Source organism: Bison bison, unplaced genomic scaffold (assembly GCF_000754665.1).
Source record: "Bison bison bison isolate TAMUID 2011002044 unplaced genomic scaffold, Bison_UMD1.0 scf7180017864465, whole genome shotgun sequence".
Classification (NCBI taxonomy): Eukaryota; Metazoa; Chordata; class Mammalia; order Artiodactyla; family Bovidae; genus Bison; species Bison bison.
Window position 1 is genome coordinate 9,645,834 of NW_011495026.1, and position 17,786 is coordinate 9,663,619.

General features: G+C 34.7%; 1 protein-coding gene across 2 annotated transcripts in view; it reads right to left on the minus strand.

Annotated features, from left to right (window-relative positions):
• ADAD1 (adenosine deaminase domain containing 1 (testis-specific)) overlaps positions 1–17,786 on the minus strand; it is a 44,864-nt gene that overhangs the window by 15,848 nt on the left and 11,230 nt on the right. Inside the window, exons 5-8 of one of the 2 annotated variants that reach the window (XM_010860279.1) lie at positions 16,613–16,738; positions 5,782–5,905; positions 3,973–4,110; positions 2,796–3,025 (exon numbers count right to left, since the gene is read on the minus strand). In XM_010860279.1, the coding sequence (XP_010858581.1) occupies positions 2,796–3,025; positions 3,973–4,110; positions 5,782–5,905; positions 16,613–16,738 (618 nt within the window). Of the gene's footprint in view, positions 1–2,795; positions 3,026–3,972; positions 4,144–5,781; positions 5,906–16,612; positions 16,739–17,786 lie in introns of both variants that reach the window. The other variant, XM_010860278.1, reaches the window with a different exon arrangement.

A 17,786-nucleotide genomic window follows, 5' to 3' on the forward strand; every position in this document is an offset into this window, starting at 1 on the left:
GGTTCTATATATCTGTGTCTCTTTTGCTGTCTCTCATACAGGGTTACAGTAAACTAACTAACACATACATACGGTCTTTTTATTTTCTATTAAAATAATAGTGCCTTTTTAAAAAGCAAGTTTAAGATTTTTTTCTTAAAAAAGGAAAGAATATTACCACAGACAAAATGAGTATCTGAAAACATCTAAAGTATGAAATTAGTCTCTGAAAACTTTTTGAAAGTAAAATGAAGTCTTCAAATATAATTCTCTTTCCACCTGTAACTGATCTATTATTGATAAAATAACTTACGTTTTTAAGAATCAAAATAAAGAACTGCAAAAGATTTCATAAGACAAGAGAAAAAGAGACAAGGTCATTATCATCAAATAATTGAGATTTAATCTGTATTGTCATTTAGTTCAAAGTGAAAGGGAAGCGAATTTCAATCCTAAAGAGTAATTTTTAAAATCAATTGGAGCACCCAATTAATGGAACAGATTGTCATTAAATCCCACATTACTGGATCCTTTTAAACTAGAGTTAGATGATCAGAAATGGCATAAAAATAATTTATATAATAATGAGAAGCTTAAGTTCAATAACTCTTAAGATTCATTTAACTGTACATATCACACTTTTAAATGTACAGTGAGTATTTCTCAATGAGCCATTCATATTATCTGTATCAGAATCACTGGTGGTGCCCTTTTAAAATGTATATTCTTGGGGCTATCCCCCAGAGAGAGAATAGAGATCTTAAGAGGCTGAGAAATCTGCATTTTAAACAAACATTAAAATCTGTTTCGGCTTTCTCAGACAGAACACCAATTAATTAACTCTAGATATGTCCCATAAAGACGCAAAGAAAAGAGATCAGGAGTAATTTTACAAAGTCTTATAGTATTTTTATTGCTTCCTGGTGTTCCCATTCCCATGTACAAGATGGTAGTCAAATTATGAGATCTAATTGTTAAGCCCCAGTCCAAACCACTGAATACTACATAATTTCAAAATAATCTATTTGAGTCCATCCTTTTAAGAGACTAAAATATTTTGAAGTTATGTTATACAAATGACAGACTGTAAAATATCTTTCTTTACAAGAACCAAAGCCTTGCATTTCAAAGTTGTGACTCTAGAGAATGTATAGACATTTATTAGACATTCTGTAGACATTTATCAAGAAAATAGCCTTTCTTAAAGAAGATTGAGAAAAATTTGAAGTGTCAGAGAGAATTTTTTGACTAAAGAAAACAGAATAATTCTGGTATCCAATTTAAATTTAAGAAATAAATCATCTATAAGAATATATATTTGGAAAAAAAGAAGTAACTTCAAAGAGGTACTCTCATATATTGCTAGTGAGAATATAATTTGGAGAGTAACTTGGCAATAATTTTCAAAACTGGAAATTCATGTATTTCTGACCTGCAATTCTACTTCTAGGAATTCATTTTACATTTACATATATTTTACTTTTGTGTCAATGACAAACATAAAAAGGTCAAGGTTCACTGTAGCATTTGGTAGCTGCAAAAGATTAGAAACAATCTAAAGTTCCATCAACCCACAACTGGTTAAATAAATTATAGTATGTTTATACAAAGAAATACCATAAGAGAGTTATGAATAATAATGAAAAAAGTCTTCATAGGGAAAAATTTCCAAGATACATTATTAAATGAAAAGAGTAGGATGCAGAAAAGTGTGAACTGTATTATCTCATTGGTGTAAAATTTTAAAAAAGTATAAACATAAACCATCTTTGGTAAGGAAACAAGAAACTAGTAACAATGGATGCCACAGAGGTAAAAGAGTGGCTGAGGCGCTAGGACAGAAGTTAAGACTTATCACTGAAAACCCTTTTGAATTGTGAAACAAGTTTCCAAAGCAATGAAAATAAGCTTGATATTAGAAAAATAAATAATCATTATTTCCTTTTTATAATTTAATAAAGTCAAGCTAAACAAAAGTGGCAAGAAAATATAATATTTTGTGTATATATAGAACTACAAAAAAATAGCCCATAGAACTTATTAAAGAAATGGATTTAAATACACAGAATAAAAAAACTCACAAGAATAAAACAAACAGTACCTTCTAAAAACAAAACATTACTCATATGACGAGCTAAAGTTTTTATGTGAGCAATCATTACCAAAAATTAACAGTAAACAAAGAAGAGTCAAGTAATGGAATTTAAATTGTTTCCTAAGGGTAACTAAAGCTTTGTAACTCTCAAGGCTTTGCGAAAACTACAAAACTGAGTGTCCAAAATATCTGTTGAGGAGATAATACCTGAAAACCCATTCAAATATAAATACCAAAGGAAGAAGTTAATTATCAGTTCATGTCATTTATTTTGTATTCTATTTACTTCCTACTTACTTCACAAACCAGAAGAATCCAATTCATAACCAAATACATTTTTAAAAGTATAAAAGTAGCAAAGAACCAAAATGGGCATTTAATATTTTTTATTTCAGGAATAACTAAATATAAGCTTACCTGAGAAGTTCAAAAAAGCACCTTCTTCCAAAAGAAAGGGAAACATTGAATATTGTGCAAACAAAAGCATATGTTCAACCCAGAATACATATAATTGCCTAACTTAAAATATTCTTAGACTTCTCACAAGATCATAAAAGTCATATTATACTAAGTGTGATTACAAGTTATCATGAAATGAAAACCTCAATAATAATGGATCTGAATTTTACCTTAAGTAAAGCTTCATGCATGCAAAATTTGATTTTACACTGATAAAGTGTAATTAGTGAAAGAGGCCAAGAGGTACTGAAATCTCACTCACCAACAAGAATACTATTGATATAAACTGGCTGTATAAAGTGACTGAGCAATGCTCCCTGTACACCAAGCACTTCCCATCTTGTCAACTTGTCACTTGAGGACATACTGCTTATTCTATTAACAACATCTGCAGGACAGTAGACAGTCAGATAAATTTTGCCTTCAACAGCCACATGGAGACTTAGTTCTTCATTGGCTTCAAATGCAGATATAGAATGTGGATTAAGACGCCTAGAGGAAGAAAAGAAAGTTTCTTCCTTTAAAAATCAAAACCAAAGAAGTAAAATCTGCATATACCTAAGAATTGTAACTTGCCAGTTACACTTAATTTCAGTAACAGAAATAGAGGCAAACCCAAAGCAAGCCAGGATGGAATGACTTTGTTCCACAAGATTAAAACCAAGTGGAAATTAACCCTATTTAGAACTCCCACAAGGATAAATTACATATTATTGCCATTTTTATGTCCCTTAAAATCAAATAAAAATCTGATTTTTGCCCCATCATAATTTTTGAGTTATTTACTTTCTCTAAATGAAAATTTTTTAATGACAAAACTAAAGAATGAAAAAAGAAAACCGACAATTTATATTTAAGATTGACTTCCAATAAAATATAAAAAACAGTAAAAATCTAAAATTATTTTTCTTGAGATTTCTCTACAGGAAAACTCACCCCTGTTTTCAAAGGTGTTACTGGAAGGCTTTTAAACAAACTATAAACCATAATTATTTCTAGATGGTCAGACTTAAAGTAAATTTTACTTTCTTTTTGTGTCTGTGTTGTTCAAATATCACGCTACTGATGCTACCTGTTCATCAAGACAATGAAGTTCTGACTATAGAATAGACTACATTCCTTAACTCCTGTGTTAGTTTGTGAAGAGTGCATAATCCATACTTCCTAAAGTTTATAAAAAGTCTTACAACCAGAAAGGAGTAGATTTTCAACAGCATGTAAAAGAAAGTAGTGAGTATGTGGACTATTTAAGTAATAGTAATAGGTAAGACAGTGCAGGGGAGGGAGAATGAATTTGTGGTCTCTTGCAGCCTACAAATAACCTCTGAAGGCTGGAAGGAAAATACGGATGGATTTGAATTTACTTGTTCTTTTGATATATGGATTCAGAATGTATAAATGGTCATCCTAGTTGCTTTTAACAGCTTCTATATACTTACAATTGTGACTTAATCTGGGCTGATCCTTTAGGCAACTGGTTCATATAGAGGTAAATGTTGATATTCTGCTTGAGGGTGAGTAGATCAGAAGCTGGTTCTGTACAAAATATTGATTTTTCCATCATAGCAGGATTTTTGCTATAGTAGAGTAGAAGTTGTCTATAAAAGTATCTAAAATAAAAGAGCTTTATTGAGTAAGAATGTTTAAAAATGAAGTATCTTAAACATTATATTCATGTCATGAGCAATGTTCCTATAAATCAAGTTTTATTATAAAATAATCTTAGTCTTACTTAATGAAGATGTAAGTCCCTTGAGAAGTCTTCAGCTACAGCCCAGTTTACCCTGTGACCTGCCTTAAAGCATCATTCCTCGACTACCACTCCACTCAAAAGTACTCAACTATCATTTCTTGCAAAAGACCCATTTCTCTATTGATTCCCCCTTTTTCTCAAGACATCTCTGCTCCCAGCCTCCTAGGAGTATTAATTTTCTGCATTATTTCTATTTTATCTTCCCCAAACACATAGACAAACAATTATGGTTCCTGTTATGTAGTGGTTCTGAAGACAAAAATTTAAGAGTATAGGAATAACATAATGAAGCCCATAAACTGAATTTAGAAGTGAAACAGATTTCCTGAAAGACAACTCAAGGGGACAAATACTATTTTGCTTACTCAAAAAAACATAATTTTAATCCTATCATCAGAAATATGTAATAAAAATTAATCATCAGTATATCTGACAGTACCAAGGATGGGAAGAAATAAACACAAAAGAGGTAGTTTTCAGTGAGCTGTATTACTTTCATGGACTTCCCAATAGCTTTCCTTTTAAGACTGTAGGATTCTTTTTCTTATTATTAGAGATACATACTTAAGATTTTCAGAAAGGACAGTATGCCTAAATGTTTTTTACATTTTAAAGAAATCACCACCAACAAAAAGTGAGAATGCATAATTAAATAAGAACAAAATCCTAATATAGCAGGATACACTAATAATTGGATATGAATACTGGATACTGGTATCAGAATGCTGATAACTGAATGAAGGTATTAATTATCTGAGTCTCACCTGTGTTTGAAAAATTCCATTAAGAAAAGTTTTCCGAAAAGTAAATTCAGTGACGTGAGAGAACAAAAGCTGAATACCTCAGGAAATAATGCTTATTTCCCACTTTTTGTGTTTTCACAGAAAAGAAACTCCAAAGAGTAAAATTCCTGGTTTATTTCTCCATTATCAGATACTCCTTCCTTTTATAAGGAGCAGTGACTGATAAACTTGAAAAAAGAAACTAGGCATGCTTACCTCAGCCCCCCTTCTCTCTGAGATCTGCCGGTCTAAAAAAATACTTTACTGATATTCTACCATATGGTAGACTTTGTACAGACTTCATGAGTGGAAACTCATTGATTTCTGCCTTTGGATAAGTATGGCTAATTCAGGGGTGAAGTATTACTAAGCCTACTCGGTCCAGATCTAATGCTATACTCTCAGATTACATTAATCAGTAATGAAGACATATTTTATCTTTAAAAACAGGTTGCATGGCTTTTAAAATTTAGTTCATAAGGTCGTGATAATAGAAGACACTAAAATTCACAGACTAAACAGTGCAGTTAATATTTCTAAAAGTGACATGAAAATATAAGACGGCTTAGGTAAGTAAGACAATACCGTATCCTTGGCTCAGTGATGAGTAAAACTCCACTTGTAAATCATAACATACATATGTGATTACTTTAGGCTAATATTAATATAAGAGCATTAATATTTGATGGCATTAAATGTATTTGTTACCTTACCTGAGGAGAGATCTCCTTGCTGTAACAACAGCGTGAGTATCATGCAACACTCTTCCATTTGGCTTAATGCACTGACTGTAATTGTATTCACCTGTGCCTATAGCTACAACTTCGTGCTGTCCAGCTGAAAAGAAAAGGTTAACAGAAGCAGATTATTTTGACCTCCTCCTTCTCTATGTTCAACCTCCACCTCTACTTTACCATCTTTTCATATTTATATTCAACAAACTGTTATTTAAGCATCTATTTACTGGATTGGCCAAAAAGTTTGTTCGTTTTTTTTCCCCCCTGTAAGGTGGCACTAGCAGTACTTAGTTTCCTTTAATTTCATTTGAGACAACTGTTAAGATTGTATTGTGACACCTATCCTATCAGCATGCATTTAAAAAAATTTATCCAAATTGGTAAATCTTTGTGTAGCCACTTTAATACTGAAGATGGAAGAAAAACACCAACATTTTTGGCATATTATGTTTTATTGTTTCAAGAAAGATAAAAACACAACTGAAATGTAAAAAATGTTTTCTCCCATGTATGGAGAAGGTGTTGTGGCTGATCGAAGAAGTCAAAAGTGGTTTGCAAAGTTTCATGCTGAAGATTTTTTGCTGGACAATTCTCCATGGTCAAGTAGACCAGTGGAAGATGACAGTGATCAAATCAGTCATTAACTGAGAAAAATCAACATTATGTCACATGGGAAATAGCCAACATATTCAAAATATCGAGATCTAGTGTTGAAAATCATTTGCACCAGCTTGGTTATGGTCATCATTCTGATGTTTGGGTCAGCATAAATTAAGAGAAGAAAATCTTCCTGACAGTATTTCCACATGTGATTCTCTACTTAAACATAATGAAAACATTCCATTTTAAAAACAAATTGTGATGGGCAATGAAAAGTGGACACCATACAATAATGTAGAACAGAAGAAATCATGCGGCAAGTGAAGTGAACCATGACCAACCCCACCAAAAGCCAGTCTTCACTGAAAGAAGGTGATTTTGTGAACATGGTGGGACTCCTCTATTCTGAGTTCCTTCCAGAAAACCAAACAATTCCAACAGTACTGCTCCCAACTAGACCAACTGAAAGTATCACTTGATGAAAAGCATCCAGAATTAGTAAACAGAAAAATGCATTATCTTCCATCAGGATGATGCTAGATCACAGGTTTATTTGACGACCAGGAAAAAACTGTTACAGCTTGGCTGGGAAGTTTTGATTCACTCACTGTATTTACGAGATACTGAAACTTCAATTCTCTTAACGGAAAAAACTTCAATTCCTTGGAAGACTATATACAGCACCTGGAATAGTTCTTTGCTCAAAAAGAAAAAAAAGCTTTGGGAAGATGGAATTATAAAGTTGCCTGAAAAATGGCTGAAGGTAGTATAGCAAAATGATGAATAGGTTCCTCAATAAAGTTCTCAGTGCCCTTCATGGATTACAGCCTTATTGTGGCAAAGGGGCTTGTGTAACTCCGAAGCTGAGCCATGCCATGCAGGGCCACCAAAAACGGATGGGTCATAGTGAAGAGTTCTGAAAAAACAGGATCCATTGGAAAAAGAAATGGCAATTCACTCTTGTATTCTTGTTAGGAGAACCCCATTGATAGTATGGAAAGGTAAAAACATAGGACACTGGAAAATGAACCCCCCACCACAGGTTGGAAGGTGTCAAATATGCTACTGGGGAAGACTGAAGGGCAATCCTGAGAAACCTGTATGCAGGTCAAGAAGCAACAGGTAGAACAGTACATGGAACAACAGAGTGGTTCCAAATTGGGAAAGGAGTATGTCTAGGTTGTATGCTGTCACCCTGCTTACTTAACTTCTATGCAGAGTACATCATGTGAAATTCCAGGCTAGATGAAGCACAAGCTGGAATCAAGACTGCGGGGAAAAACATTAATAACCTCAGATACGCAGATGACACCGTCTTTATGGCAGAAAGTGAAGAGGAGCTAAAGAGCTCCTTGATGAAGGTGAAAGAGAAAAAAAGCTGGGTGAAAACTCAACATTCAAAAAATTAAGATCATGGCATCAAGTTTCATCACCTATGGCAAACAGATGGAGAAACAATGAAAACAGTGACAAACTTTTATATTCTTCGGCTCCAAAATCACTGCGGTGACTGAAGCCATGAAATTAAAAGATGCTCACTCCTTGGATCAAAGCTATCAAAAGCCTGGACAGTGTATTAAAAAGCATAGACATTACTTTGCTGACAAAGGAATGTATAGTCAAAGCTATGGTTTTTCCAGTAGTCATGTATGGATGTGAGAGTTGGACCATAAAGAAGGCTGAGAGTCAAAGAATTGATGTTTTGAACTGTGATGTTTGAGAAGTCTTGAGAGTCCCTTGGATTGCAAGGAGATCAAACCAGTCAACCCTAAAGGAAATCAACCCTGAATTGGAAGGACTGATGCTGAAGCTCCAATACTTTGGCCACCTGATGTGAAGAGCTGACTCATTGGAAAATACCCTGATGCTGGCAAAGACTGAAGCCAGGAGAAGGGGATGACAGAGGATGAGATGGTTGGATGGCATCACTGACTCAGTGAACATGAGTTTGAACAAGGTCTGGGAGATGGTGAAGGGACATGGAAGCCTGGCATGCTGCAGTTCTTTGGGTCTCAAAATGTTGGACATGACTGAGGGACTGAACAACAACTAGTAAGAATGAAGCAGGTGGGCCAAAGCAGGTCAGCTGTGTGTCTGGTGGTCAAAGTAAAGTCTGAAGCTGTCAAGAACAACATTGTATAGGAATCTGGAATGTTATGTCCATGAATCAAGGAAAATTGGACATGGTCAAGTAGGAGACGGCAAGATTGAACACTGACATCTTAAGGATCAGTGAACTAAAATGGACGGGAATGGGAGAACTTAATTCATATGACCATTATATCTACTACTATGGGAGAGAATCCCTTAGAAGACACAGAGCAGTCGTCATAGTCAACAAAACAGTCTGAAATGCATTACTTGGGTGTGAGCTCAAAAACAACAGAATGATCTCGGTTTGTTTCCAAGGCAAACCATTCAACATCCAGTAATCCAAGTCTATGCCCTGACCACTGATGCTGAAGAAGCTGAAGCTGACCAGTTCTATGAAGACCTACAACACCTTCTAGAACCAATACCCATAGAAGATGTCATGATAGGGGACCAGAGTGCAAATTAGGAAGTCAAGAAATACCTGGAGTAACAGGCAAGTTTGGCCTTGGAGAACAAAATGAAGCAGGGCAAAGGCTGATGAATTATGTCAAGAGAATGTACTGCTAACTGATGCTACTGCTAAGTCACTTCAGTCGTGTCTGACTCTGTGCGACCCCATAGACGGCAGCCCACCAGGCTTCCCCATCCCTGGGATTCTCCAGGCAAGAACACTGGAGTGGGTTGCCATTTCCTTCTCCAATGCATGAAAGTGAAAAGTGAAAGTGAAGTTGCTTAGTTGTGTCCAACTCTAGCAACCCCATGGACTGCAGCCTACCAGGCTCCTCTGTCCATGGGATTTTCTAGGCAAAAGTACTGGAGTGGGGTGCCATTGCCTTCTCCGAGACAGAGAATGTACCGGTCATAGCAAACACCCTCTAACAACAACACAAGAGATGACTCTACACATGGACATCACCAGATGGTCAATACCAAAATCAGATTGATTATATTCTTTGTAGTCAAAGATGGAGAAGCTCTATACAGTCAGTAAAAACAAGAGCTAACTGAGGCTTAGATCATAAGCATCTTAATGTAAAATTTAAGCTTACACTGAAGAAACTAGGGAAAACCTCTAGGCCATTTAGGTACAACCTAAATAAAATCCCTTATGATTATACAGTAGAGGTAATGAATAGATTCAAGAGATCAGATCTGGTAGATAGAATGCCTGAAGAGCTACAGAATGAAGGTTCACAACACTGTACAGGAGACAGTTGCCAAAACCATCCTCAATAAAAAGAAATGCAAGAAAGCAAAGTGGTTGTCTGAGGAGACTTTATAAACATCTGAGGAAAGAGGACAAATGAAAGTCAAGGGAGAAAGGGAAAGACAAACTCAACTGAATGTAGAGCTTCAGAGAATAGTAAGGAGAGAGAAGGCCTTCTTACATAAACAATGCAAAGAAACAGGAAAACAATAGAATGGGAAAGACTATAGAGATCTCTTCAAGAAAACTGCAGATAACAAGGGAACATTTCATGTAAGAATGGGCATAATAAATGACAGAAATGGTAAGGACCTAAAATAGATTAAGAAGAGGTGGCAAGAATATATAGAACTACTATACAAAAAAGGTCTTAATGATCCAGATAACCATGATGATGTAGTCACTTACCTAGATTCAGATATCCTGGATTGTGAAGCCAAGTGGGCCATAGGAAGCATTATTACAAAACTATGGAGGTGACAGAATTCCAACTGAGCTATTTCAAATCCTAAAAGATGATGCTGTTAAAGTGCTGCACTCAATAAGTCAGCAAATTTGGAAAACTCAGCAGTGGCCACAGGACTGGAAAAGGTCAGTTTTCATTCTAATACTAAAGAAGGGCAATGCCAAAGAATGTTCAAACTGCCATACTACTGTGGTTACTTCACATGCTAGCAAGGTTATTGCTCAAAATCCTTCAAGCTAGGCTTTAGCAGTGTGTAAATGGAGAACTTCCAGATGCATGAGCTAGGTTTCAAAGAGGCAGCAGAGCCAGAGATCAAACTGCCAAAATTCATTGGATCATGGAGAAAGCAAGCAAGTTCCAGAAAATCATCTACTTCTGCTTCATTGACTATGCTAAAGCCTCTGACTGTTGATCACAACAAACTGAAAAATTCTTAAATAGCTGTGAATACCAGACCACCTTGTGTGTTAGTCTCTCAGTTATGTCTGACTTTTTGCTATCTCATGGACTGTAGCCCAGGCAGGGTCTGATGTCCATGGAATACCAAATCACCTTACACCCGTCTCCTAAAAAAATCTGTATGTGGGTCAAGAAGCAACAGTTATAACTGGACATGGAAAACAGACTGGTTTGTTCCATGGAACTAATGGAGTGGTTCAAAGTTGGGAAAGGAGTACGACAAGGCTGTATATTGTCACCCTGTTTATTTAACTTATATTCAGAGTATGTTATGTGGATTGCCAGGCTAGATGATTTGCAAGCTGGAATCAAGACTGCTGGGACAAATATCAATAACCTCAGATATGCAGATGTTACCAGTGTAATGGCAGAAAGTGAAGAGCAACTAAAGAGCCTCTTGATGAAAGTGAAAGAGTAGAGTGAAAAACCTGGCTTAAAACTTAACATTCAAAAAACTAAGATCATAGCATCCGGTCCCATCACTTCATGGCAAATAGATGGATAAAAAGTGGGAACAGTGACAGATTTTATTTTCTTGGGCTCCAAAATTACTGTTGATGGTGACTGCAGCCATAAAATTAAAAGACACCTGCTCCTTGGAAGGAAAGCTATGACAAACCTAGACAGTATATTACAAAGCAGAAACATCACGTTGCCGACAAAGGTATGTATAGCCAAAACTACGGGTTTCCCAGTAGTCATATATGGATGTGAGAGCTGGACCATAAAGAAGGCTGAGCTCCAAAGAATTGATCCTTTTGAATTGTGATGCTGGAAAAGAGTCTTCAGAGTCCCTTAGACTGCAAGGAGATCAAACCAGTCAATCCTAAAGGAAATCAACCCTGGATATTCATTGGAAGGACTGTTCCTGAAGCTCTAATACACTGGTCACCTGATGCTAAGAGTTGACTCACTGCAAAAGACCCTGGACCTGGGAAAAACTGAGAACAGGTGGAGAAGGGGGTGGCAGAGTTTGATATGGTTAGATAGCATCACCAACTCAATTGACATGAATCTGGGCAAACTCCATGAAATAGTAGAGAACAGAGGAACTTGGTGTGCTACAGTCCATGGGGTCACAAAGAGTCAGACATTGCTTAGTGACTAAACAACATCATCAACATTCTTGGTGAAAATAAAAAATCTGTCTCTTACTCAAAAACAAAAGGAACTTTTTGGCCAACCCAATAAATGCCAGGTATTAATATAAAAAGAGATTAGGTTAAATGAGTGAATTAGGCCTATAATTCAATGAAAAATTCTGTTTTACCATTTTAAAGTCAGCAAAACCATTGACCAAAAATATGGAAAAATATCAATAATTCCACACCTTCAAATAAGAGTTTGAGAGTCTTCCACAAATGAACTTACTTACAAAACAGAGAGAGGCTCACAGACTTAGAAAGCAAACTATGGTTGCTGAAGGGAAGGGACAGTTAGGGAGGTGGGGATGGTCAGGTACACACGTTATATTTAACATGGACAACCAACAAGGACCTATTGTATAGGACATGAAACTCTGCTCAATGTTATATGGCAGCCTGGACGGGAGTGGGTTTCAGGGAGAATGGATACATGTACATGCACGGCTGAGTCCCTTCACTGTTCACCTGAAACTATCACAACATTGTCAACTGGCTATACTACAGTGCAAAATAAAAAGTTTAAAAAAAAGTTTGAGAGTCTCCTAAGAAGCAAAGTTTTAAAAATACTTCAATAATATCTCAATTTAAAAGGCAGATGTTTTACATTATACTTTGTCTAAATTTTTGCCTTTTATGAATAAAGGCAACAGAATAACCTTTTGCTGTATCCCATTTCAGATTTGAAACCCTATGTTCAGAAGATACCATTCATTTTTCTTTTTACCTCCTATTTATGTGGACTTTCTATAACCCAGTCCTTCTCAGTTTGAGATCATCAACTTAAAATAATCACTCATGTATATAGTTATATTAATATATGAACCTCATGGTAGGCATAAACCAAAAATCTATAATAGAGATGTACGCAAAAAAGAGAAAGGAATCCAAACTCGACTACTACAGATGGTCATCAAATCACAAGAGAAGAGAGCAAAAGAAAAAAGGAACAAAAGAGAACTATAAAAATACGCTGAAAACAAGTAACAAAATGTCAATAAGTATTAACCTATCAGTAATTACTTCAAATGTAAATGGACTAAAAGCTCCAATAAAAAAGACATAAAGTAGCTGAATGAATAGAAAACAAGATACACATTACTGCCTGCAAGAGACTCACTTGAGATCTACAAAAACACACAGGTTGAAAGTGAAAGGGACAAAGATTTTCCATGCAAATGAAGAAAAAGACAGTAAAAAGATAAAAAAGGGCACTATACAATGATAAAGGGATCAATCTGAAAAGAACACATAGCGAGTGTAAACGTAAAGCATTCAACATAGGAGAATCCAGATACATAAAGAATGTATTAATAAACATAATGGGAGAAATTGACAATAATACAATAGTAGGGGGCTACACCCCATTTACATCAATAGCCAGACCATCCAGACATAAAATTAATTTGAAAACACTGGTCTTAGATGACACACCAGACCAGACAGAATTGAACATATATGGAACATTTCATCAAAATAGCAGAATATACATTCTTTTCAAGTGTATGAAACAATCTCCAGGACAGATCACATGCTATGACACAAAATAAGTCTCAATAAATTTAAGAAGACTGAAATCATATTAATATGAAGCATCTTTTCTGACCACAATGCTATGAACGTGGAAATCAATTACAAGAAAAGAAACATAAACACAAACACATGTATTTTAAACAACATGGTACTAAACAATCAATGGGTCACTGAAGAAATCAAAGAGGAAATTTAAAAAAATATCTAGACACAAATGAAAATGCAAATACAATGACCCAAAATCTATGGGATGTAGCAAAAGCAGATATAAGACTGAAATTAAAACAAGTCTAGGGACTTCTTAGGTGGTCCGGTGGTTAAGAATCTGCCTGCCAATGCAGAGAACAAGGGTTTGACCCCTGGTCTGGCAAAGAGTTGGACACGACTGAGCGACTGAACTGACTGACTGACTGACTGACTGGGAAGGTCTCACATGCCAGGGAGCAATTAAGCTGGTGCACTGCAACTACTGAGACCACACAGTCAAACTAGAGAGTAGCCCCTTCTCACAGCAACTAGAGAAAAAGCCAGTGCAGCAATGAAGATGCAGCACAGCCAAAATAAAATAAATAAGTCTACTTCAGGAAAGAAGAAAATTTTCAAACAAGTCATCCAACCTTATACCTAAAGGAACTAGAATATAAGAAGAAACAAAAACTAAAGTTAGAATTTTGAGCAAACTCCAGGAGATTGTGAAGAACAGGGAAGCCTGGCATATTGCAGTCCATGGGGCTGCAGAGAGTCGGACATGACTGAGCAACGGAACAACAACAAAGGTTAGTAGAAATCATAAAGATAACAATGGAAATGAATAAAATAGAGACTGAAAAAAACAAAAAAGATCAATGGAAAAAACAGTTGGTTCTTTGAAAAGAAACAAAATTTATAACCTTTAGCCAGATACATAAAAAAAAGACAAGCCACATAAATAAAATCAGAAATGAAAAAGGTTAAATTACAACTGATGCCACAGAAATATAAAGAAATATGAGAGATTACTATGAACCATAATTTGCCAATAAAATGCACAAGCAATAATAAATACCTAGAAACATACAATCTCCAAAGACCCACCAGGCAGAAACAGAAAATATGAACAGATTAATCACCAGTAATGAAATTGAATCAGTAATATAAAAACTCCCAACAAACAAAAGTCCAGAACTAGATGGCTTCACAGGTGACTTCTACCAAACATTTAGAGAAGAGTTAATACCCATCCTTCTTAAACTATTCCAAAAAATTAAAGAGGAAAGGTCACTTTCAAACTCACTTTACAAGGCCAGCATTATGCTGATACCAAAACCATACAAAGATACCACACAAAAAAAATTTACAGATCAATATGCTTGAAGAACACATATGCAAAAAAATCTTCAGCAAATTATTAGCAAACCAAATTCAACAATACATTAGCAGAAAGATCATATACCATAATCAAGTGAGATTTATTCGAGGCATGCTAGGATGGTTTAATATCCACAAATCAATGTGACACACCATATAAACAACTGAAAACTAAAAAGTACATTATCTCAATAGGTGAAGAAAAAGCTTTCAGCAAAATTTAACATGCTTTATGATTAAAAACAAAAAACTCTCAACAAAGTGGGTAGAGATAGAACATACCTCAACATAATAAATGCCATATATGACAAATCACAGCCAACATCATACTCAATGGTGAAAAGCTGAAAGCAATGTCCTCTTAAGAGGATTAAGACAAAGATATTCACCCTCACTACTTTTATTCCACATAGTATTGGAAGTCCAAGCCATGGTAATCAGATTTAAAAATAAATAAAAGGAATACAATTTGAATGGAAAGAAGTAAAACTGCCATCCATGATATACTATATACAGAAATTCTTAAAGACTCCACCAAAAAACTATTACAACTAATACATGAATTCAGTAAAGTTATATGATATGAAACTAATATACAGAAAATTTCTGCATTTCTATATACTAATAATGAACTATCAAAAAAGACATTAAGAAAGCAATACCACTTAAAATTATATCAGAATGAATAAAATACATAGGAATAAATCTAACCAAGGAGTTTTGGAAAAGACTTGTACTTAGAAAACTGTAACATACTGACAAGGAACTGAAGATGACAACAAACAAATGCAAAGATACACCATGCTCAAAGACTGGAAGAAATTAAGATGGTAATGACAACCCTATATGCAAGACAGCAAAAGAGACACAGATGTAAAGGACAAACTTTGGACTCTGTGTGAGAAGGTGAGGGTGGGATGACTTGAGAGAACAGCACTGAAACATGTATATTACCATATGTGAAATAGACGACCAAACCAAGTTTGATGCATGAAGCAGGGCACTCTAAGCTGGTGCACTGGTACAACCCAGAGGGATGGGATGAGGAGGGAAGTGGGAGGGGGGTTCAGGACGTGGTGACACATGTACACCCAAAGCTGATTCATGTCAGTGTATGGCAAAAAACACCACAATATTGTAAAGTAATTACTTTAGCCTCCAATTAAAATAAATAAATCATTTTTTTGAAATGACCATACTACTGTCCAAGGCAATCTGCAGGTTTAGTGCAATCCCTATTAAAATACCAAGAGCATTTTTCACAGAACAGGAACAAACTGTAAAATCTGTATGGAAACATAAAAACACCCAAATAACCAAAGCAATCTCTAGAGAGAAAAAATAAAGCATGGAGGTATCATGCTCCATGGTTTCAAACTAAGCTGACCCTTGAATAATCATATATATCTTCTCTTCCTATCTAGGTTAAAAAAAATCCTTAAGAATAGGAACCAAATATGAAATTTTTTTATCTACAGTGTCTTATTCAGAGATGAATATAAAATTCAAATGCTTTTAATATCAATATAGAACATTAAAGGATAAAAGATAAAATGTAATTGAAATCACATTATAATAATTACAGGAAAAACCAGAGATTCATGATTTTTCATTTTTTAATCTTTTATTACTTGATAGTGAAGAAAATGTTAATTTTTAGAGAGTCCTCAATGTTTGTTATAATGAGGTTAGATTTCAAGTTGGTAGTGATTCCAACATAGTTACTGATTAAAATGTTAAGTATTTTACCATTCTGCAGTTCTCTATTGGTTCCTGTTCAGTATACTTTATCTCTTTGAGAATGTGTGTTTAACAACCCACACCTACTAGAAAAGGCTATTTCAAATTAATGCAGCACCACTATCAATAGGGGCAAAGAAAGTTAATTAAATACTACCACAGTATCATTAAGTTACTTAATAGTTTTTCTATAAACACATAACAAATACTCACACTTACCTCTTTCAATTATAAAAGCAGCTAATGAGTTGCTACATTTCAGATAGTCTGATTGACTAGAAATTAGTTGACTAAATGTTTCTTTAACAATCTGTGAAATCTTTGCAAACTGAATATGTCTCCCTTCTAGAAAAAAAAATCAAATGCAACATGAATTTGAAGAACACTGTGCTTTATTCCAGAGGCCAGAATAACCTTTCAACTGAATGAGTTAATTTTCAGAGGTATGTAAGCAAATTTATAATTTATGTCATGACTGAGATTTTAAAGCATTCCATTCTAAAAGCATACAAGTTATTGAGCTGTTGGATAGATTTTTGTTTAAAAAAAGAAGCGCAAGTATTACAAATTAAAAGATTACTGATTTGTATTTGATAAAATATTGAAAAGTTATACAGGACACAAGACAATTCTCTGTTATAAGGGACTGTCCCACATTGTCTGACAAGCACAATCTCAGTGAAAACCAATAGTCTTCCCTAATCACTGTGATAATCAAAATATACTCCTTAGTATTTGCCCCACTGAGAACCACTAAATAGCACTAAACACTTAAACTCTTGATATTGTTCCATGTTCCTACCAAAAAAAAAGAAAAAACCCAGACTTTGAAAGGAGATAAAGGTAGCTTAAAGTAATTAGGATTACTACAGAATTATAACCAAGAATATATATCAAAACTTACCCATGGACTTTTTAAAAAATATGAAAGTTTTGAGGTTCTGAGATAGGACCTTGGCCACCTATTGCTTGTGTATATATATATATATATATGCTTGTGTATCCCTAGGGAAGAATCATTATTCTAGAGAATGAGAGGTTGCAGAATCACTTAATAGAGTATTTCTCAAAGTTTACTTGTTTACTAAGCCACTGAAAGTTCCTGATGTTCCATGATGGCTGCTAAGTAGTCTTATCAAATGGTTTGCAGTCCATGATATCTTCAGAGGAAAAAAGTAATGACACAATTTTGCTCTCATGCATTGCACATATATGAAACATATAAATATACTTTCATAGAAATTATTTTCTTACCTGCTTAATAAATATATTAAAAAGGCAAACAAATGATAAAAATTTTAACATTATTAGTCTTAGTTAATACAACTAATCTCAGGCCATTTACAAGTTTTTATTTATATTTGTCAAACTTGAATTTTTCTTTGTTAATATT